Source organism: Eptatretus burgeri, chromosome 16 (genome assembly GCF_056783735.1).
Source record: "Eptatretus burgeri isolate ZD-2024b chromosome 16, Ebu_testis_v1, whole genome shotgun sequence".
In the NCBI taxonomy this organism is placed as follows: Eukaryota; Metazoa; Chordata; class Myxini; order Myxiniformes; family Myxinidae; genus Eptatretus; species Eptatretus burgeri.
The window spans coordinates 5,047,898-5,071,272 of NC_140976.1; the positions used below are offsets into that span (position 1 = coordinate 5,047,898).

The 23,375-nt window shown below is 46.8% G+C and overlaps 1 protein-coding gene across 1 annotated transcript in view; it reads right to left on the reverse strand.

Annotated features, from left to right (window-relative positions):
• The window catches only part of LOC147010366 (uncharacterized), a 95,635-nt gene that overhangs the window by 56,449 nt on the left and 15,811 nt on the right, over nucleotides 1-23,375 (reverse strand). The window contains 1 exon segment of the mRNA XM_085858870.1: nucleotides 21,293-21,457. Within this exon segment, the coding sequence (XP_085714996.1) occupies nucleotides 21,293-21,457 (165 nt within the window).

The following is a 23,375-nucleotide window of genomic DNA, read 5'->3' on the forward strand; positions in this document are numbered from 1 at the left end:
AGAGAGACACACAGAGAGACACAGAGAGAGAGAGAGATAGTGAATCAGGAAGTGCGGCAGATTAGTCAGGATGAATAGTAAGGATTAGGGTTCTGCGTTTGGAGCATTGGCAGGTCTCCTTCAGGGCTCTCTGCTGACGATCTCGAAGTTGTTTCCAGTTGTTATCTGTCCCGTTTTAACTGTTTATTTTCTCATCTACATGTTACTCTGTGTTCCGAGTTCGATTTTGTTTCAAAATCGTGCTATTTTGTGAGTTTTCGTCGACCTTGTCTGACCGGGTGCTTGAGGCCTACCCTTCCCTCCCCTTGGTGTACAATCGTGTTTATTTGTATTTTCTCCTCATTACCCTCAATTTCTGTCTTCCCAACTTTCCCAACGTCCCCCATCCCTCCCATCTAAACATTCTATTTCTTGTCTTAAATTCTCTCCCCAAATCAAAAAATATATAAAAAATAAATAAAAACTACCTTTCTCCTTGCACACTTATGAGTCTCGATCCTTATTCTTCTTATTCTTCTTCCTCTTCTTCTTCTTCCTCCTGCCGGCACACCATCTTTATTCTACTGAGCTGACCCTCTCTCGCCATTACCCTCACAATTTCTTCCTTCAACCTTCCATTCCCGAATCTTACCTGTTCTTCAACAATACATCAAAAAATAATATCTTCCTTGTATCCTTTTGATCTCAACACCTCCTGTAACCACGTTTCTCTCTCGCGACTCTTCCTGGAACTTTTCATCGACCCATCAGCTTCACACTGCGTTTACCGTTCTAAATTCACCACACACTTCAACGATTTTACTTCAACCTTCCCTTTTCCGAATGTTACACAATCCTTATTTAAAATAAATAATTTCACTTTTGACTATACATCTCCCAGAGCCAAGTGCTTCTCCCATAACCACGTGAGCTGTTTAAAACCCATGCGTTTATCGATCCAATTTCACCATTCACCTCATGATTTTTTCTACAACACTTCCATGACCTAATCTGATGAAAACTCTCTCAAACAATAATATTAATAATAATAATAATAATAATAATAATAATAATAAAAACGATCTCTCATAATGCTTCATCTTCCTCTTTCACACGTGTGGTACTCTTGACTGTACCAAAATGCACTACTCTTGAAATATTAAAACAGACTGCTCTCAATTTAGTCGGGAGCAGTGAGGGTGAACCTGGTTTTGCCGGATAAAGTTTTTTTACAGCGCGTGCGCTGTATACAATTGCACCGAGTTTGAAATGTCCCCGGTGTCTACCACGTCTCCGGTGTCCTGATGTCCACCCCCCTCCCCCACGTGCCTGTGACAGCCAATGACGGCTGTCCAGTAGATGCAGTGCGTAACCGAGACCAAAATGGCGACAATTGATGGAAATACCCGAGTATTTTAATGGAAATTTGTGAAACTGACGTGTTATATATGTGAAAACCATTGAATTTATTCTTTGCTGTTTCTCACAAAGTTGCTGTTTGTTGACCGTATCCTTGCTCTTCGTGTTCTCACTGAACGCAGACGAGAGTTTTGGCAGGGGCTGCTTGCAGCCTATGTTGATCTCTGTAAAGCATTCGATTCAGTGAATCGGGATGTCCTCTGGAGGATTCTTGGTCTTCGTGTGGTTCCACCAAAACTGATCGATCTGATGTCTGAACTCTACTCTGGGACTGAGAGTGCTGTGAAGTGTGGTGGTACCATCTCTGACTTATTTCCAGTTGTTACTGGAGTTCTCCAGGGGAGTGTACTGGCCCCCACACTTTTCAGCACTTGTATGGACTGGATTTTAGGGAGGATGTCAGAGAGATCAGGCTGCGGTGCATCGTTTGGGAATGTCAAGATCTCGGACCTTGATTTTGCAGATGATGCAGTCATCTTTGTGGAGACTTTAGATATCCTTTTAGGGGCCCTCGAGGTGCTGAATGAGGAGTCGGAGCCACTGGGATTATGGGTTTCTTGGGTCAAAACTAAGATCCAGGCTTTCGGTGACATCTTGGATGCTGCTGTCCTGTCTGTGTCTGTTTGTGGTGAGGATGTTGAGGTCGTGGAGAGATTCACTTACCTTGACAGTGATATTCATGTCTCTGCTGGCTGTGAGTCGGAGGTCAATAGATGTCTGGGTCGGGCCTGGGGAGTCATGGATTCACTGGATCATGGGGTGTGGTGCTGCCGGTACCTGTGCAGGAGGACGAAAGTCAGAGTCTTCAGGTCCTTGGTACTTCCAGTCTTGCTCTATGGATGCGAGACTTGGACTCTGACCAAGGATCTGAGATGGAGACTTACTTCCTTTGGCACCAGGTCTCTTCGGAGAATCCTTGGCTATCGCTGGTCGGATTTTGTGTCCAACGAGCGGTTGCTGAGAGAGACTCAGATGAGATTTGTTACCTGCATAGTCCGTGAGCGTCAGTTGCGGCTGTATGGACATGTGGCTCGTTTTCCTGACGCTGATCCTGCTCACCAGATTCTCTCAGCGAGGGAGTCTCGTGAGTGGAGGAGGCCAGTGGGCTGACCACGTGCCTCGTGGTTGCAGCAGGTTGACCATCATCTCAAGGAGATGGGGATGGGCCTGGCATCTGCCTGGGGGATGGCCAGACGGAGGCCCCTGGAGTACCGGCAGAAAGTGGACGCAGCGACGCGCTGTTCCGGCACATGCTCCCATACCTGACCTGACATGTTTCTTACAGTCTTGGGGTAGCTCTTCATGATTCAGGGGGGTGACCGTTTGCAACCCTTGGGGAATTTGCTATATTAACCCTTTTGTGCCGGTAAATGCATAAATAATGAAAAAATCCGTTTTTTTTTCACTATTTATTGCAATGAACCCAACCAACATCATCACATTTGCTCGTGTCGATGTTTATTCACAAATTATGTAACCAAAAACAACTTAAGATATAAAACAATTGTGAATTACTCAGTATTAACCCTTTAAGGGCTATTTTAACCCAGGACATAAAATTTGAACACAGACAACATATGATTGCACAATAACCACCTCATCCTTACTTTACTCACAAATAAGGTAACCAAAAACAACTTAAAAGATAGAATGACTTAATACTCAATATTAACCCTTTCCTGACTGATTTTACCCAGCACAAAACATTTGAACATCTACAGACAACAGGGTCTTTGACTAATTATTGCACAAAAACCACTCCAAAATTATGGCATGCGATTTTAATGTCATCTCTTGCTTTCCGACCTGCTGACATTGTTGCAAAATAGACTGGGTTAGACACTCAATGTGTTTCGTTTGACCGACCGTAAGATCAATTAAATTCATGAAACAAACAAATAATCTGCTACTACTAGTTGTTTCCCCAATATCCTCAAACCTTGCTCCTGCACACGTGCGCAGCCAACTGCATAACAGGCACAGAAAATTGTGCAAGGCAGACCTCTGACTTGACAACCACACCTTCTTGAATTACAGAGACTTTCACTTTTGCAATCACACCTGATCATTTCAAGAACATATTCTGGGGCCAGTTTCACATCATCTGGGACTGTAATTGGTGACAGCGACTTGTTCTTGACATCTCTCATCCATCCATATTCCTCAGGGTCCAGTGCCGGTGGATGGCTAGTTTCAAGCATTCGCCATAAGATTGCCTGATAGTGAGCCCTCTTGACATTTTCTGTGAAAACCTCCTTTGTCGGTGGCAGGGTACACAGTCTGGGTGATGATGAGTGACCCTTCCCATTATTTTTACCCCAGACAAGCAATCTTGTCTCGGACATGTCTTTGGCTTTTTTCATACCAAAGCATGCAGAGATGAAGGTTGTGGCCTGTTCCATTGCAGCTGTGAATGGTGCTTCAATGTCACCTACAGCCAATAACTCATAGCCAGCCTTCAGTGTTTTAAGTACACAGCCCTTCCCTTGTCCAAAGTAGCAAGCAACTGTGTCACATCCTGAAAGAGCATGGGCAGGGAGAAGTTCATTCACAATTTTGTCATGTTTTACCACCATCTGCTTTATGTCCACAATGGTCTTCTCTTTACTTGGGGATTCCATGGTAAGTTGGAGGGTGAGATTGGCCTTCTTGTAAAAGTGGACAAGGAGCACGAAGACATCCGTGCCATCTGACACGACTGACAGTTTGCTGGCCTCGCTTGCACATTTCAACGCCTGTTGTACAATAATGATATCAGCCTCTTCGTGGGATGTCTCAAGGTCATGTCTTACGCTTATGTCTTCATTGGACACTTGAACTGGGCAAGGTTCTTTTCCTGCGATTACCAACTTGTGATTCCTGGTGCTACTGGTGTGGAACAACCTATCTCGAGCCAGTTCGTCGCAGATGATTTTGATGAGTTGCTTCTTATTGTCCACAGAAGACAAGACAACCTTTTGCGCTGACTGCTTTGTTGACAGGTGCAGGTGGTGGGTGCGGTTTACTCCTGTTTCTCTCCCATCCCTTGTGACCGACTTTATGCTAAAATCATGGTACCTATCGAATATCAAGTAGAAATCACTGTCCTTCAGGTATTTAGCAACCCGTGTCTTCACATTTGAGACATAGTCTGCTACGGTACCGTTTGCTGGCCAATGAATTGTCCATAGAAGAGCTGAACCATCAATGACTGTCACATCTACACATCCTGAGAGATGACTGGATACCTCCACCTGAAGTGAACGTTTGAGTACTGATTTCGCTTTTGCTGTGTGCATTCCGTCCTTAGTGAACATTGACGTTGGAACGGGCGCAAGTTCATGCGATATTACATCTCCAACATCAATGTCCCGATCTCTTGACAACAAAGCTATCACTCTCACATAGATGGCATCAAGATCAGTCACTCTTGAACTGCCAACTTGTACTGACTTAGCTATTGCTGCCATAGTTTTAATCTTTTTGCTATGGTGGCGAAGAAACCGTGGGGCCAACCTTTTTCAAACTCTGCTAGCGGGTCTTCTCCGATACTATCCGACTTGTGCACATTCACACTGGAATCTCCAATCTTTCCACTGATTATATTCACGATTTCGTCGGGATGGTCACTGGGATTCAATGGGTCAATGCAGGTCACCAGCTTCTGATGGATCCCATCTCTGTCTTTGGCGTCTGCAGCTATTCTTGCCTTGGATTCCTCCTTGTGGGACATTTGGCTGCAACCATCTGCACCATCCTCCTCCATCTCGTCCAAACCGGTCTCAATCTTACAACACAGGTGGCGGCTAAGTGCCCAAACCTTAAGAGTTTACTCCTTGAGCATGATTCCAATGATGCCCCCACTGCTGTGCCCGTACCTCATGAATGTGGACTCAATGAACTGGTCGCTCCAAATCCCATTCCAGATGCCACGAATGTGTCGAGCGACGTGTTCACCCTTCATGAAATGGGTCTGAACATGAGGTGGGAGCTTCTCCAAACTGCGAAGGTAGTAGAAGGTAGTATTCCAAACTGCGAATCTTCCTGAATGTTGCCAGGTGTAGGAGCCAATCACCCTCACGCTCAGCCCTGATGTACGCCATCATCAGCAGAACTGGCTTAACAAGGACATCAACCCATAACCTCACGGTCTTGCTCTGGTTTGCTCTCTCCTCCAAGGCCTTCATTTGACTATCAGAAGAATCAAAATGACCGACATCGAGACCACGGAAAATCTCCTCGGCAAGCATCCGTAGAGCGTATATGTTCTGCGGGAACTTTTTCCGCTTAGCATCTTCGGTACACCTCTGAAGACATCTGCCAAGATATCTGATAGTCCACTTTCAGCCATCAGTGAAACTAGTGCTCCCACAAAGCTCATTAGTGCTATGGTGGCATATCAAAATGTGGACCTCAGAGTGGACACCCCTCCAAGTCTTAGGTACATCTCCGAGCATTTCTCTGGGTGCGCTCAAAGCACTTGCACAGCAATTCTATAGAGCTGCTGATTGCAACTCAGCACTGTGAACTTCTGACCAGTCTTAAGTGTAAGTTCCTGTGCCCTAACCATGGCTGTTAACATTGTGTCCGGATCAGAGGGCTTCATGTCAATAAGTGGCTGGTACAACTGGAAGTCTGGTAGCCTATTCCATGACAAACCTGCACAGCAGAGTGGGAGTGGTGCCCAGCCATGTGCTTCTCATATCTGAAACAATGCAATGGCGCCACCTCTTGTCAGTTTAACGAACTAATGAAGTCGGTCAGCCAATACTTCATCTTAATATGCATGGGTGATAAACAAATCAAAGCAGGAAATGTAGGCCTACGTTTGCGGTATATAGGATCCCCGAGGAATGCCAGGAAAGGGTTAATAATTAATCATCAAGTTTGGGAAAATTGTGTCCAAATCAGCTGTAAAATACTTGCCTTGTGAATAATAATGATGAAAAATAAATGTGATGACTTTTGGTCACAGCTATTTACAAGATATCGCAAAAAAATAGTACTTTTGGGCGCATTTGGGTGTAACCGGCATAAAAGGGTTAATATTGCAAATTGCCCAAAGGCTACGAACAGTCACCCCCCCCTGAATCAAGAAGAGCTACGTCGGCTTCAAGAAACAGCATAGAAAAAAACTTTATCCGGCAAAACCAGGTTCACTAAAATATCTGCCTTTTGCTCCCGGACTAATTCGACCATTCCTTCATACCTTGCCTAAAAAATCCAAGTGTTTCAGCATTTCCTCTCTCCATTCTCGGAATTCACCTTTATTGCATCCATCAAGAAATGTGTTTCATCGCATCTCCGACCTAAAACTTAAAAAATCCCAAGTTTGCAATGAATGTTCGCTTTCAATCAACCATTCTTTTTTTTCCATTTTCAGTGCCAAGTCACCCCTCTCACCCCTCCCTCTCAAAGCAACCATCACACTCTTCTCCCTCCAAGCCTCCCTCTCACCGCTCTCAAAAACTCTGCCCTCACCTTTCTCCCTCAACTCTCGCCACGCACCCTTCTCCCACCATTCACCCCCTCACTTACCCTTCTCAAAGTTTCCCCCCCTCTCATCCACAAAGCTGCCTCCTTCCACTGCCCTCTCACTCCATCTCTTCACTCCACCTCCTCAAATCCTCAACCACCATCTGCCCCCTCTCTTGTCCACTCTCTCTCCCAGCACCACAGACCCTTTTCTCCTCCTCATCCAGCCCCCACCCCAAGATATTCTGCAATCCCCCACACTCTTTCAACAACCCTCCTTACCTCCCCCCTCGTCCCTTGTCCTACCCTCCCCCTCCCCTCCCACCCCCTGCACCAAAAGCCGCCTCCCTTCCCTCTTCATTAACAGTGTGGACCTCAAATATCTGAGGCCTTCGCTCAAACCTTTCAGATCTTTCCATACAGGTTGCCACTGACAAACCAGACATAATCTGCCGAACAGAAACTGTCCTCCCCAAGACCTGTCTGACTCCCAAGTATCTCTCCCTGGTTACTCCCTACTCTGGTATGACAGACTTGAGCCTCATCCTGGTGGAGGAGTTGCTCTCTTCATAAAAGACCCTATTCCTCACTCTTCATGCACTACCCTAACTCCCCCACACCCCCAGGAATACCTCTGGCTTCGGCTTCCCCTCCACTCCACCCTCATGCTTATATGTGAACTGTACCATCCACCAAACAGTGATGACTCCATCTTCAACTCACCATCCGAAAACATGGACCAACTTCTATCTTTTCATCCAAACTCTCTCTTCCTCATATGTGGCGACTTCAATTGTCATCATGCCAGTTGGCTAGTTGTGGGTACCTTCTCACCTGTCATGGCATGTCAGCAAAAGCTTTCTGCGACTCATTGGGACTGACTCAATCGGTCAACTTCCTGACCCGGATCTCAACCAATGGTACTCCATCTCTTCTGGAACTGATTTTGACAAATTTCCCCGACAATATCTGCTGCTCTTCCTCCACTCCAATCGGTTCTTCTGACCACGTCCTTGTCAAAGTGGACATCTCTCTGGCTATTATCAGAGAACCACCTCACCACCGTCGAGTCTGGCATTTCACTCAAGCTGTAAGGCAGGATCTCCAAGCAGCCATCGAACTTATAGACTGGTCTCATATCGCTACTTTCTCCAACATCAACTCATCCTGGGAATTCTTTCAAAGAAACTTGCTCTCCCTCATGCACAGATTTATCCCCTCTTGTCTTCAGTTGTCCTACCCTTCCTCCTGCCCTTGATTCACTGAAGCTTGTGGCGAAGCAGTTGTCCTGAAACAACTTGCCTTTGCCTCATGGAAAGCAAACACAACTGAGGGTAATCTCAGTTCCTTCCATAAAGCTCGGAACAAATGTGTATTTACCCTCAGCAGAGCCAGAATACAACATCTTTCTTAGCTCAAGTCCGAACTTTCAAACCTCTCTCCCTCCTCAAAATCCTGGTGGTGTATAATCAAATCTGTTTCTGGTGTATGTTCCCCCTCCATCCCCTCCCTTACCTCAAATGGCCGCACTGCTGATACCACACGTGAAAAGGCTGAATGCCAAAACTCGGTGTTTGCAGCTAAATCTTGTGTCCAAAACACATCGCTTTCTCTACCCACCTTACCCAGTCGCACCCAACTGTCCCTGGACTCTGTGTCCTTTTCTCCTGACATGGTGGAGAGATTGCTGTCAAATCTCAATTCAGATTCTGCAACCGGTCCAGACGGCATCAGCCCACGTGTCCTAAAATCCTGCTCTTCTGCTCTTGTTCACCCTCTCTCTATTCTATTCACCCTCTCATTTGCCCAAGGTCATCTGCCATCTGCTTGGAAATCAGCAAACATCACTGCCCTGCATAAAAAGGTGCAAAAACAGATCCCTGCAATACAGACCAATCAGCCTTCTGCCAATCATCAGCAAGATTATGGAATCCATCATCGCTTCAGACATTAAATCCTTCCTCTTCTCCAATGGCTTGATTTCCGATCTTCAATTTGGTTTCACACCAGGTCACGCTACCCTGGATATGCTGCTTCTCTTCTCCCAACAATGGATGGGGGTCCTCAATGCAGACATGAAATCAGAGCCACATCCCGAGACATATCACATGCTTTTGACACGGTCTGGCACCCTGCCCTACTCAACAAAGTCTCTTCCTATGGTATCCAAGGCCATCTCCACTCATGGCTTGCAGACTTCCTCTCCTGTCGCAAGCAATGTGTGGCCCTAAATGGAGTTCTTTCATCCCCCCTTCCTGTCCAGGCTGGAGTTCCTCAAGGTAGCATTCTAAGCCCTGTTCTTTTTCTGGTTTTCATCAAAGATTTCTCTGACTCTCTGGAAAATCCTCTTTATCCCTTTGCTGATAACTCCAACTTCTGCTGTACCATCTGCCATCCCTCAGACCAGCATGCAGCAGCTTTTTCGCTCACTACAGATCTGGGTAAAATCACAAACTGGTCCAACATGTGGGACACGTCTTTCAATCCGGACAAATCTCACACTCTCATTATGTCTCTCTGAAAGGCCCATTTTAAACCCCCCCCCCACATCCACTTTCTCAACAATCCTCTGGAAGAAGTCCTTTCTTTCAAGCTTCTGGGTCTCACTATCTGCCACGACCTTTCCTGGGAAAGCCACATTTCAAACCTTGCCTCCAAAGCCAGTCGCCGACTGGGAATCCTCCATAGTGCAAAGTCCTTCCTCGGCCCACCTGAGTTCCTGACCACCTACAAAGCTTTCGTCCGCAGCCTGATGGAGTACTGCTCTCCCCTCTGGGCTGGTGCTCCTGCCTCCCACCTTTCTCGGCTTCACGCTGCGGAAACCGAGGCATTTCGGATCATTGGCATCTCCCGTGATGAGGCTGAGTCTTTGGGCCTCTCACTCAATCACCGTAGGTTGGTCGGTGGTCTTTCTGTCTTCTAAAGTCTCCTCTCCAGCCTCGCCCCCCCCCCTTCCTGCTCTCTCTGTGATTTGTCCCCACCACATTTCTGCAGGGCGCTCAAGGTCCGCCAACAACCCCCTTCTGGTAAAAATACCAAAATCACGAATCACTTCTCACCTTCACTCTTTAATTCCTCTTTTTTCCCCACCTTTGGAATAAACTCCCTCAATCTATTCAATCCCATTCTTCCCTCCAGCCCTTCAAAACAGCTGTTCACCATCACCTCTTATCATCCCCCATCCAAATCCTCGATCTTTCCTACCCCCGATAATCCACCCAAGCCCACCTCCTTCAAATTCCCTGCTTTCCTTTCTGAAAGTCCCTGGAATGTCCATCTTGTATTCCCCATGTTCCCCGCCCCATCACTCTCCCTTCCACAGATCTCCTAATGTCTCTGTTCCCCACTGTTTTGCCCTTCTCACTCCTGCCCCTCTTGTCTCATGCCCCCCTTGCTGTATGACGTGTGTTCGCTCTCATACGAGCCTCGACAAGGTATACAAAAAAAAAGTAAGGACAGCTATGAAGAAGATGAAGAGTGGAAAGGCAGTTGGCCTTGATGATATACCAGTGGAGGCATGGAAATGTTTCGGAGAGATAGCAGTGGAGTTTTTAACCAGATTGTTTAATAAAATCTTGGAAAGTGAGAGGGTACCTGAAGAGTGGAGATTAAGTGTATTGGTTCCGATTTTTAAGAATAAGGGTGATGTGCAGAGCTGTGGTAATTACAGAGGTATAAAGTTGCTAAGCCACACCATGGAGGTGTGGGAAAGAGTAGTGGAAGCTCGGTTGAGAGGAGAGGTGATGATTTGTGAGCAGAAATTTGGTTTATGTCAGGAAAGAGCACTACAGATGCGATGTTTGCTTTGAGAGTGTTGATGGAGAAGTAAAGGGAAGGCCAGAAGGAGTTACATTGTGTGTTTGTGGATTTAGATAAAGCTTATGACAGAGTGCCAAGAGAGGAGTTGTGGTATTGTATGAGGAAGTCGGGAGTGGTGAAGTATGTGAGGATCGTGCAGGATATGTATGAGGACAGTGTGACAGCATTGAGGTGTGCGGTCGGAATGACGGACCAGTTTAAGGTCGATGTGGAATTGCATCAAGGATCGGCTTTGAGCATTTCCTGTTTGCAATGGTGATGGACAGGTTGACGGACGAGATCAGACTGGAGTCTCCATGGACTATGATGTTCGCGGATGACATCATGATCTGTAGGGAGAGTCGGGAGCATGCTGAGGCGAGCCTCGAGAGGTGGAGGTACGCACTGCAGAGAAGGGGAATGATAGTCAGTCAGAGTAAGACGGAGTACGTGTGCGTAAATGAGAGGGAGGGTGGTGGCATGATGCGGTTGCAAGGAGTTGAGGTGATGAAGGTGGATGGATTTAAATACTTGGGATCAACTGTCCAAAGTAACGGAGAGTGTGGGAGAGAAGTGAAGAAGAGAGTGCAGGCAGGATGGAGTGGGTGAAAAAGAGTTTCAGGAGTGATTCGTAATAAAAGGGCATCTGCAAGAGTGAAAGGGAAAGTATACAAGATGGTAGTGAGACCAGCTATGTTGTATGGTTTGGAGGCGGTGGTGCTGACCAAAAGACAGGAAGTGGAGCTGGAGGTGGCAGAGTTAAAGATGCTACGATTCTCGTTGGGAGTGACGAGGATGGACAGGATTAGAAATGGGTATATTAGAGGGACAGCTCAGGTAGGATGGTTTGGAGACAAAGTGAGAGAGGCGAGAATGAGATGGTTTGGACATGTGCACAGGAGGGATGCAGGGTATAACGGGAGAAGGATGCTGAGGGTGGAGCCACCAGGTAGGAGGAGAAGAGGAAGGCCAAAGAGGAAGTTTATGGATGTGGTGAGGGTGGACATGCTGGTGGTTGGTGTGAGAATGGACGATGTGGAGGACAGAGCGAAATGGAGACGGATGATCCGATGTGGTGATCCCTATCGGGAGCAGCCAAGAGAAGAAGAAGAAGTTTGTTTTTATTTGTATTTTCAGCTTACCCCATCCTTGAAACGGGCACGGAGACGCTCATACTCACTTGTGCTTATAAGAGCATATCAGGCAGTAAAGGTTGATGGTATTGCTGTTTATAGAGCATATAAACAGTATGCACTACCATTGGCTACCCTTCGGGTTGATTGTGGAGTATTGGTTGATTGTACCAGATCTGGTCCTGAACATATTGTTGCGGTTCTACAAAACCGCATGCCTCTTAAGGCAATGGCACCCAACATACAGTGATCCTCAGGCAGTTATTTCATTCGTCTTCGTGCAGTCAGACCTTCCCCTCATGTCTCCTGACTTAACAGGCCAAAGTGTGTTGCGTGGGCCTTATAGCTAGATCTAATTATATCTATATCTTCTATTCTGATTTCTATTTCAACCCTTTCTTTTTAGCCATGGTACATAACAAGCAAGCAAGCAAGCACACACACCATGCAGAATGTGATTGAATGTTTGCAATGCAATGCCTCCTGTGGCTTGGAACCTGAAAGAATCACAACAAACATCCCACGCAGCCTCCCATGAGAGAATCACCACAAGAACGAAAACGCTATGCGGCACGCGTATGGCGTGCCCTTTCATTCAAATCTGTGCGCCAATTTCCAATGGCATCTCACCTTTCTCACCCCTCGCTCACCAAGAACTCACCACCAATAACTCCCACACACGGGAAAAATATTGACCACCAATACCTCCCACACACGGGAAAAATATTCCCACACCTCCTCGTACCGCTGTATCGATACAATTCGCCACTAAACAGAGGAGTGCTGCACGGCTCAGAGTACTCGGACCGTGTGATGCAGGGACAAGCAACAAACGTTAGTAGCGCCAACCGCATCTTGTCGGGTGTGCTGGGTGGGCACGTGGGATTGATACGACCTTCATCTAGTCACCAGAACACGGCAAGACAGGCAGCGAGGGGGGGGGGAGGGTGGGGTGGGAGAGAAATGAGAGCGAGAGATGAACCTTCAGAGTTTAGGCTTTATTCCATTTGATTGGAGCCGCTTCTGTGGGCACACCGGGGAATACAGGTTCAGCTAGGAGTACATAAGCAGTAACGTATACATGTGCAGTTAATCATTGCAGACTAAATCCGCGTAAGCACGGAGTTCGATATAATCTCCATTCTCACCAGTCAATGAGCACCTTCAGTTAACGAGCATCAAGTGGACAGCCGATGTCAATAGCAATGCCCCGGGGACAATCACTCGTGCCGCAGAGACCTCCCCTTATACGCGAGACGCACAACATGTGATCCCGCGTCATGTCCCTCAATTCACGTTAATTCACCACATTCTCCCCACCTTTAAAATGTAACTAGGGGCCCATCTTACACACCATGATTGCTTTAGCACTACAGGAGTATACATTTCAAGCAATGCGGACTAATAGATCTACAGAAGCATACATGCCAAGCAGTGATTATTTTGAGTTGTAGGAGCATGGAAATGAGCATCGATATATGATATAATGGGCATATAGGAGCATGAGCAGCGAGAATGCCGATAATCCCCTTTACAGATTGAGTCGTCGAGGGGGCCTTATTCGTCGACCTCTCCGGGAGTAAACGGCAGTTTCACTTGAGGGAGACTCCCGATCCTCTTGGTGAGCCTCGACTTGTGCCGGGGATGACTCCTCGATCGCTCTCGGGTGGAACGCGGCAGCCCCGTCGCCTGGCGGAGTTCCTGGGGGGGAAATGTCAGAAGGAGGAGTGCCAGAAGGTGGTGTACTGGCGGGAGGAGTACCTGAGGGAGCCAGATGGCGAACCGACACAGTGGTCTCCCTGCCATCCGGGAGCCTGACATGAGCATACTCTGGATTAGTGTCAATGAGTTCGACCCCCTCCACCAGCGGTTCATACTTGCTTTGTCGTACTGGGCGTTTCATGAACACTGTACCGGGGTGGGTCAGCCAGTTGGGCACCGTTTGACCGTCAACATAACGTCGTTGGTGAGTAAACATACGTTCGTGAGGAGTGGCATTTGTGGACGTGCAGAGCAAAGAGCGTATGGAATTCAGAGTGTCAGGAAGAGTAACCTCCCATCGCTCGGGGCCCAGTCCTCTCGATTTCAGCGCCAGAGTTACGGCTTTCCAAATAACTCCATTATACCGTTCCACCTGCCCGTTTCCCTGTGGGTTGTAACCCGTCGTTCGACTAGTTGCTATGCCGTGCTCTAATAGGAATTGTTTTAGCCCGGCCGACATGAAACACGGCCCTCTGTCTGAATGTATGTACGAAGGTCTCCCAAACATAGCGAAGAGGTCAGAGAGACATTTTACGACAGTGCCTGAGGTCATATCCGAGCACGGAAACGCGAAAGGGAACCTTGAATATTCATCAACAACGGTGAATATGTATCTGTTGTCTGTTTCGGTCGGTAGGGGCCCTTTGAAGTCGATGTTTAGTCTCTCGAAGGGGGAAGTAGCCTTGATCAGTCTGCCAGATGCCGCGCCATAGAATCTGGGTTTTAGTTCAGCACAAACAGGGCATGAAGCATTCATTTGTTTAATATCTTCAACAGAATAGGGAAGATTTTGTCTGCGTACGAAATGTGCCATCCTGGTTACCCCTGGGTGGCACAGAGACACATGGAGGTCTTGCAAAGCCTGACTGATTGTTGCCGAACTGTAGACCCGGGAGAAGGTATCTGCAGCAGGGTTTTCTTTCCCGGGCCGGAAAACAATGTCGTATCTGTAGCAAGCTAGGTCTATCCGCCATCTCATAATTTTTTCATTCTTAATTTTCCCGTTATTTTTCCCATCAAACATGAAAGCCACGGATCGTTGGTCCGTAACGAGCGTGAAGTGGTTTCCCAGTAAATAATGTCTCCATTTCCGCAGCGCTTCAACGATGGCGTACGCTTCCTTCTCTATCGCTGAGTGTCTCTGCTCGCTTCTAGAGAGAGTTCTCGAGAAGAACGCGACCGGCCGCCCAGACTGATTAAGTGTAGCAGCTATGGCGTGATTTGAAGCGTCGGTCTCCACCACGAAGGGCACCGAGCTGTCGATCGATAAAACCACGGACTTACTGATATCATCCTTGAGATTGTGGAAAGCTCTTACGACAGCGGCATCTGGTGGAAAGTTTTTGCAATGCACTAGGGGATGTATTTTCTCGGAGTATTGCGAAATCCATCTTGCATAGTAAGCGAACATCCCGATCACCCGGCGCATTGTTTGCAAGTCCTGAGGTGGTGGAAGCTCACGGAGCGGGCGCAATCGCTCAGGATCAGGCTTAATTGTGCCGTCGGCTATTGTGTAGCCGAGAAGGTCAATTGACCTTGCCGAGAATACGCATTTCTCGTAGTTGAGAGTCAGATTATATTTTCTAGCAATGCTCAAGAATCTGTCCAGATTCCTATCATGTTCCCTCTGATCCCTACCGCACACTGTGACATTATCCACGTAAACAAAAGTGTCTTCGAGGTTTTCATCTGAGATGATGTCGTCCATAACCCGTTGGAAGCAAGCTACTCCATTCGTGACACCGAATGGTATCCTTCTGAACTGGTAGAGGCGCCGCCCTGCCTGGAATGCAGTGTAAGGTTTGTCTTCCTCTCGGATGGGAATTTGATGATAGGCGCTTCGCAAGTCGATGGTACTGAATACCTTATAATTGGCCACGCGTTCGACCATCTCATCTATGCGCGGCAGGGGTAGGCGTCGAGTTGGGTGAAGCGATTGACCGTTTGGGAATAATCGACAACCATCCGTTTCTTATGGTTCTGACTGCTGGTTACTAACACCTGTGCGCGCCATGGCGAATCGCTCGGTTCTATAATTCCCTCCTCCAGTAATCGCTTGGTTTCCGAAGTGATGAAATTCATGTCAGCAGTGGTATATCGCCGCGATTTGATCGCTATCGGTTTGCAGACCGGCGACAAGTTAGCGAACAGCTGGGGGGACGTCACCTCCGCGGTGGTCAACGCATTTAAAATTAGACGAGGCTTGCTTCCTCCAAAGGGTATTTCGACGCTCGTGTGCTGCTTGAGGACATTATGACCCAGAATTACGTCTGCGCACAAATCACGAAGCACCAGCACCTTTACATCCCGATGCGTGTACCCTTTTACGTCCAATTCAACATTGCAGTACCCTCGTACGCGGGACTGTAGTGAGGTGGCGGCCATGCATACCGTATTGTCAGTCGGGTGGATTACCCATTTCCTGCCCTTCACTAGCGAGCTGTTGACGAAACTTTCGGAGCTACCGGTATCAATCAGTGCCTCAGCCATATGCCCGTTAATTCGTACGTTGATGATAGCCTTGGATAGATTCCCCGGGGAGGCTGCAGTCAATTTATTTTGCGAGTAGAGAGCCGCAGAAGTGGGTTTATTTCTCCTTAGAGTAGATTTACATACCCTGGCATAATGCCCTTTCTTGTCGCAATTCATGCATGTGGCATCTCTGGCGGGACATTTTTGACGAGGATGCCTTTTGTACCCACAAAAGAAGCATTTACCAACCGGAGCAGTTGCTGAGGAGTTTGACGAGGCCTGGGTATCCGGCTCCTCGGGTGTTTCTCCATCCCCTATGTCTGGCTGTGTCTGTGCCAGTGGGGTTCCTTGGGTTCCCATCGTAGCAGCGTTCATGAGCAGCATCGGTGTCCCAAATGACTCAGATTGCTGCTGAGCCGTATCCATCGCTCGAGCCTGATCGACTACCTTGTCAAGAGTGGGTTGCGCTTTCTCTAGTAAGCGTTGCCGTATGTGGGCTGATCTGAGTCCTTGGATGAATGCCTCCCGGGTCGCTTCCTTTCGGTGTTCCTCGGCGCTTACCGCCCGGAAGCTGCCGTCTTTTCCCAGCTGATTCAGAGCTTGCAGGAACTGATCGATTGTCTCCCCAGCTGCCTGCTTGCGTGTGTTGAGAAGATGTCGTATGTATACCTCGTTCTTGGGCTTCACGTAGAGCGCTTGCAGCACCTCGATCGCTGCTTCGTAAGTGTCGCACCCCGAGAAGAGCCTGTACACGCTGGGCGAGACATGATTCACGAGAGCGGCAAATTTGTCAGCTCCCTCCGCGATGATGGTCAGATAGTGTGAGAAGGAACAGAACCAATGTGACCATTTCATTTCTGCGTCAGTCGCGTTCGGGTCTGCGTCGAACCTCTCTGGTTTGTAGATCTTGTCCATCTTTGGTTGAGAGAGCCGAGAAAATTAAATGGAATAAATTGAAATGAGAGCGAGAGATGAACCTTCAGAGTTTAGGCTTTATTCCATTTGATTGGAGCCGCTTCTGTGGGCACACCGGGGAATACAGGTTCAGCTAGGAGTACATAAGCAGTAACGTATACATGTGCAGTTAATCATTGCAGACTAAATCCGCGTAAGCACGGAGTTCGATATAATCTCCATTCTCACCAGTCAATGAGCACCTTCAGTTAACGAGCATCAAGTGGACAGCCGATGTCAATAGCAATGCCCCGGGGACAATCACTCGTGCCGCAGAGACCTCCCCTTATACGCGAGACGCACAACATGTGATCCCGCGTCATGTCCCTCAATTCACGTTAATTCACCACAGATACAATTCGCCACTAAACAGAGGAGTGCTGCACGGCTCAGAGTACTCGGACCGCGTGATGCAGGGACAAGCAACAAACGTTAGTAGCGCCAACCGCATCTTGTCAGGTGTGCTGGGTGGGCACGTGGGATTGATACGACCTTCATCTAGTCACCAGAACACGGCAAGACAGGCAGCGAGGGGGGGGGGAGGGTGGGGTGGGTCGCGGGAAGGGCAATCCGAGAGTTTGGTACAGGAGCCGTGTCACGGCCGTGTCACGGCCGTGTCACGCCGGATGTGTGAATGCGACCGCTTCCGGCACCAGGAGCCTGGCAGGGCATGGCTATGACCGCTATGGCCGAACAGAGATGTAGGTTTCGGGTCACAGCACGTCGGTTCGGGTCGTCACCCCACCCTTCGCCCGGGGCTTACAAAAGGCGGATCGCGAAGCCGTCCACCCTCTTCTTCGCCTCTCTGCCTCGCCCTCTTCTTCTCCTCTCTGCTTCGCCCTCTCCTTCACTGCTCCTTGTTTGTTCGTCACTGGACCTTCATTCATGGTTGGTGTGCTACAGACGTTCTTCTGGGACCAGTGCGGAGCGCACGTTGCCACGAGCCCCGGCAAAGTGACTAAGCAGGAGATAATGCACCAACTCTCGAGGTGGGAATGCTCAAGCGAAGTGTCCCATGGATGTACACACTGCACTCACAGACCTATGCATGACTCGGCTAGGGATCTTTTGCCTCATGCATCTTCTCTCCTCTCTCTCTCTCTCTCTTTCCACCCCTCTATTGCGTACCCTTTGGACGCACAAAAGAGCATCCATGACTGATTTGCAATCACAGTTCCCTCTGGCACGACACCGCACCCCCCCCCCCTTATTGCACTATACCACACCTCACACTCCCACACCTGAGACACCAGTATTTCTCCCCAAAAGCATACTGGGTTGCATTGGTCGACTGACCGCGCCAGATATTGCGAGGCCGTCTTATCCTCATCTGCTCTCTTTCTTTCTGGACATCTAATCTTCCTCGGGGTGTGTGTGTGTGTGTGTGTGTGTGTGTGTGTGTGTGTGTGTGTGTGTGTGTGTGTGTGTGTGTGTGTGTGTGTGTGTGTGTGTGTGTGTGTGTGTGTGTGATGGCACCTGTCGTAGCATAAGTTAAGACGTAGAAGTGATAACAGCATAAGTCTGCTCTGTGTCTGCTTTTGTAAGATTGCTTGCCTTTTGTCACACACCACAAATTCCTTTCTATCCCTGCTGTACATAATAATCATCCCCATTTACTGTACCACATACCTTTCCTTGCTTGGTTGTAAATAAATGCTTTGTCTAAAAATGTTCCCAGCTTGTTTTTGTCTTTTCCTTAATTAGTCCAGCATGATTCATATCCTCACTTAGCCGGGATGTTATCCCCCCAACGATCTGTTTTTTCTAGCCGGTACGCTCTTGGGTTACGACGAATTACGCTCGGCTGCATCTGATCCGGTAAGGTGATCCAGTTTGAACAAAGTGTACCAAGGGCATGTCCCCCGGTAATTAGATCACGTGACCATTAGGTAAACGATATTTATTAGACGGAGGACCCTAAGTCACATGGTCGAGTTATTGGCGTTCACGGTCGATTAGCGACCCGCCGTGTCATGAAGTTATTCGTGTGCGACGTCCTGCGATTCTGGTCTTCTCGCTCCCCGATCCCAGGTCCACAACAATATTCTGTCACAGCTAGAAGAGTCTAAGCTGGTCACACATGTTAAAGATCATGTTGCAGTGGGGTATGGCTCCACAAGAACTGAGGTATTCACCATGGCTACAGATTACACTGTTCACCTTGGGAAGCACCAGAAAGATGACATGTGCCGTGCACTGGTTGGACAACTTCATGGACAGATGGCCTGGGCTGTGTGTGGTAATACCATCAAGTTTATCTGAGCTGTTAGAGCACGTTGTGCATCAGAAGAATCAGTAACAAACTACTTCAAAGAATGGGCTATATTCTAACTAAATACAAGTGAAAGGACAAACCACAGTTTAATTATAATGTAGACTAGACGACCCGTGAACCCGGTCACGTTATGACAGCGGTTCATGAAAAAAATCATTAAAAAAAAAAGATTGCTCCAGCGAACTATACCGCTGAGGTTGTTTGCATTGATCAAATACTCCCAAAGAGTACTTGAATGAATTGGGAATTGATTTTTAAATATTTTTTTTCGTTGCCCGATTTGAATGAAACTTGATACTGCACACCGCAGGCGAATGGTAAGTAAAGTGGCCGTAAAATTTTTGCGCTATCGTGTACTGTTTTGGCTGTATTTCGGGAACATACATACATACATACATACATACATACATACATACATACATTCATATATACAAGATGAGTGTTTTAGTAATATATAGATAGATAGATAGATAAGAAGGGCATCAATACAGAATGCAAGCCACCTCATTTTGTTACAGGGAGAGGATATCAACCACAAGCTGTCATGGATGAAAGAAGCAAGACTGTTCCCATTAGTGGAGTGGTGAATGCACAGAGAAAATCAGATACCACATTTCTTTGTTTTTCCCAGACAGCATATGGTGCTATACTTGATGCAGGGGAAAACTGTTGGTGCTGATTGAATGCTGACACAGACGGGATGGTCAAATTCCCACGTTTTAGAGACTATATGCAAGCCCATTTAATTAAATATGTACAATGTCGGGATGCTTCACACAAGACTTGTCCTGTATGTGTGTGTGGTCGTATGGCAGCTTAGCCACTGGGGTAGCTATCATTTCTTGAAGCGCGACTGTGTCGCTGATGCAGTGCCCCTCTACCAGTACACACACTGGAACTGGAACTCATTTCACCGACCTCGGAAGGATGACAGGCTGTCAACCCCCTGGTGTATTAATTCAGCGGCCAACAGGACTTGAACTCAGGACCCAAGGATCCCAAGCCACCACCCTAACCACTGAGCCAACATCAGGCTTCTCCTGTATGATGGTCACAGAAGCCAAGTCGCTATTGACCTGATCAACTGGACCAAGGGAAACAATATTGTGCTGTTCGTCCTTCCTCTGCACTGTTCCCATATCTTACAACCTATGGATGCCAGATTTTTTGGGCCCCTTCAGTTGAACTATAACCAGGAATGTTTGTCTTTTTGGACGTGGTAATCATCATAGAGTAACTAGGTATGATGTGTGTGGATTGCCTTGTAAAATGAATGCAGATGAGGCACAACAGGTTAGGTCTGCAGGATTTGTTTTGTGTGGTATAATATGGAGACAAATTTCCATCGATCGAAGTCCTACTCCATATTGGATACACCCCCCATGTATGCTCCTGTGAGGCTGAATGCTCATTTTCTAGCCTGCGGCGCCTAAACACCTACCGAAGAGATTCCATGGGAGCAAGTCAGATGGCATCTCTGGCCCTCATGAACATACACCATTACTTCCCCATGTCACTCCATGATGTGTCTGACATTTTCATTCAGAAACACAAATGCCGTCTTTTCCAAAATAGCATCATTTACGAGTAATAAAATAATTCACATTCTGCCATCCTATATCATCTCTTTTGTGGGGAGACCCCCTACCCTAAGCTTCACAACCTCAGCGCATGGTGGTCAACACCATCATTTCACACTCCAGGTGTGCACAGGCCTTTTTCGGCTAAGGATCGGCTGGGCAAGTTTGCCATTTTGACCCATTAGTCATCCAAATCTGCTGAAATGTTTGGCCAGGGAGGAACGCAACAAATTGCCAAAAACTTCCAAGAAAGCAGGAAATGCAGTTCAGACGATCATTTTCTCAAAATTTGGTGGTGAAGGACCCTCAAATCCCAAACCACACCCTCCATTCAATACTATAGCCTGTGCACCCCCCACCCACACCCCTGTCTTGAAATTCCTGGATCTGCTCCTGCACTCTCCCTTCACACGTCTTTCTTGTTGGAATCTTCACAAAAATACCCAAAATGTATTTTCTTTTCTCACTTAATCAGTGGTTTTGAAGTGGTTACTGGAGAGGAGTTGGGTTTCCCGATGTCCTGACGGATGCTGATATCAATGGTTGTTCTTAATCTCCAACTGGCACCGGAATAGGTATGAATCTTTGTTTGAGTCATCACGGATGATGTGATGAAGCAACACCCAGTATACCTGTAAGAAATTACACAATATGAAATTAGAAAACAGCGATAATTATCCCAAAAAGAGAACATGCAGCTGCATACTACCTGTGCCTGAATGAATCACGATTTTTCCCAATTAGAAAGTTTGTATTATTGTCAAGGGAAGCGCAATGTGCCCCTCCCTTTATATGGAACAGTTTCTCTGTATGCAACTTTAACACAGGGACTGAAAATTCATTTCTCGGCTTCCTTTGGACGAAATTGGCTGAAAGTTTCAGAAGTAAATTCTTTGTACGTTGAGGTAATATGTTCCAAATTTCAGCAACATCCATTTCTACATTCTTGAATTTTAATGAAAACCTTCAAAATCAACGTTGGTGTCTGTCTGTCCATTCGCCCAAAATGTATTGGTGCTCATATCTCAAAGGCTACACATTGAAACGAGCTGAAACTTGGAATATACATCGGCCAATACATCTAATCAATGGCTTTCAAGACAAATTGCACCTAAATGCCAAAGTTTTTGCTTTTTTGCTTATAGGGGCGAACCCCAGAAAACTGGACAGAGAAAAATTTCGACTCTGGTTGTAAAATAGTCAAACACAAGGGCTCATAACTTACGAACTGTTGGATGAATGTTCGTGAAATTTTGAATATGAATAGAGGGACACTTGTTGAGACTTCGAAGTGACCGGCAGCCACAAAATTTGGGACATAGCAAAAATTAGGGACATCTTAAAAGTGGACTTTGGAAAAAATATCAGTTTTTCAGGTGCTCCAATTGTTGAAGAAAACTGGCTGAAACATGGAATACCATATGTAATACAGAGAAACCATTCCATTCTTGGGAAAAATTCCAGGGGCATAGAAAAGGCGCCTTTATATGGTATGTGCTTTGTGGCAAACTATAGAAAAGAAGGGACATTGCATAGCTTGTAGAAAATGCCAAAAAATAGAAAAGGGACATTACATGGTTAGTGGAAAATGCCACCTGATAGAAAATAAGGTACATTCAAAAAAATCTCGTGTGCATGCTGTATTGCCCTTGTGTTCTTTGCAGGAACCAAGTAATGCTCGAGAAAAGTTCATGCAAAGGGGTGCCATTTTTTAAACAAATTCATCACACACACATGCACATTACACTGGACAACAAAGATTTTGCTACTGGGGTGAAAACATATGTTCTCAACTCAATCGAGTATGCTGATTCTGAATCTGAAGTCAGAATTTTCTCAGCACGTTAGGATTTTCAGTTGTACATATGGTCCTATGACAGTTCCTTGGCATGGTGGATTATTTTGAGTGATCATAAATTATTATTTTTTGATATTTTTGGTTTCAATTATAGCAATACAACTGTTGTAGAGTATTATTTCTCATAAAAAAACAGCTTTTGAATGCACTTAAAATTATTAAAAAATGGATGAAAACTGACCAAGCTATGAATTTTAAAGTAAATTTTTCCACGCAGCATTACAATTTTTAACTAACCCTAACCCTTATGAAAAACTTTGGAAAGGCATTGGATCATGACGGTAATGGCTTCCAATATGTCAGAGAGAAGTTTGGCGCAGAGAAAACTGATGCTAAACTCAAAGTAAGCACAAACAAAACCCAGATCTGAGAACTGATGTGTGATCCCAAGTTCAAAAACAAACTGAACCCACTTGAGTTTGCAGCATGGGGAGCATTTGTGGTGGTTGTGCAGAACTTTCTTGGGAACCATAGAGTTGAACAATATGTGGAATTAGTGGACAACATGCTAAAGGCCTATCAGCGAATGGGCTGTAGGATGTCTCTTAAAATGCACTTCTTGCATTCTCATCTTGATTTCTTCCCACCTAATCTGGGTGAGGTAAGCGATGAGCATGGTGAAAGGTTTCACCAAGACATTTCGGTCATGGAAACTAGGTATCAAGGCCAGTTCAACCCAAACGTGATGGGTG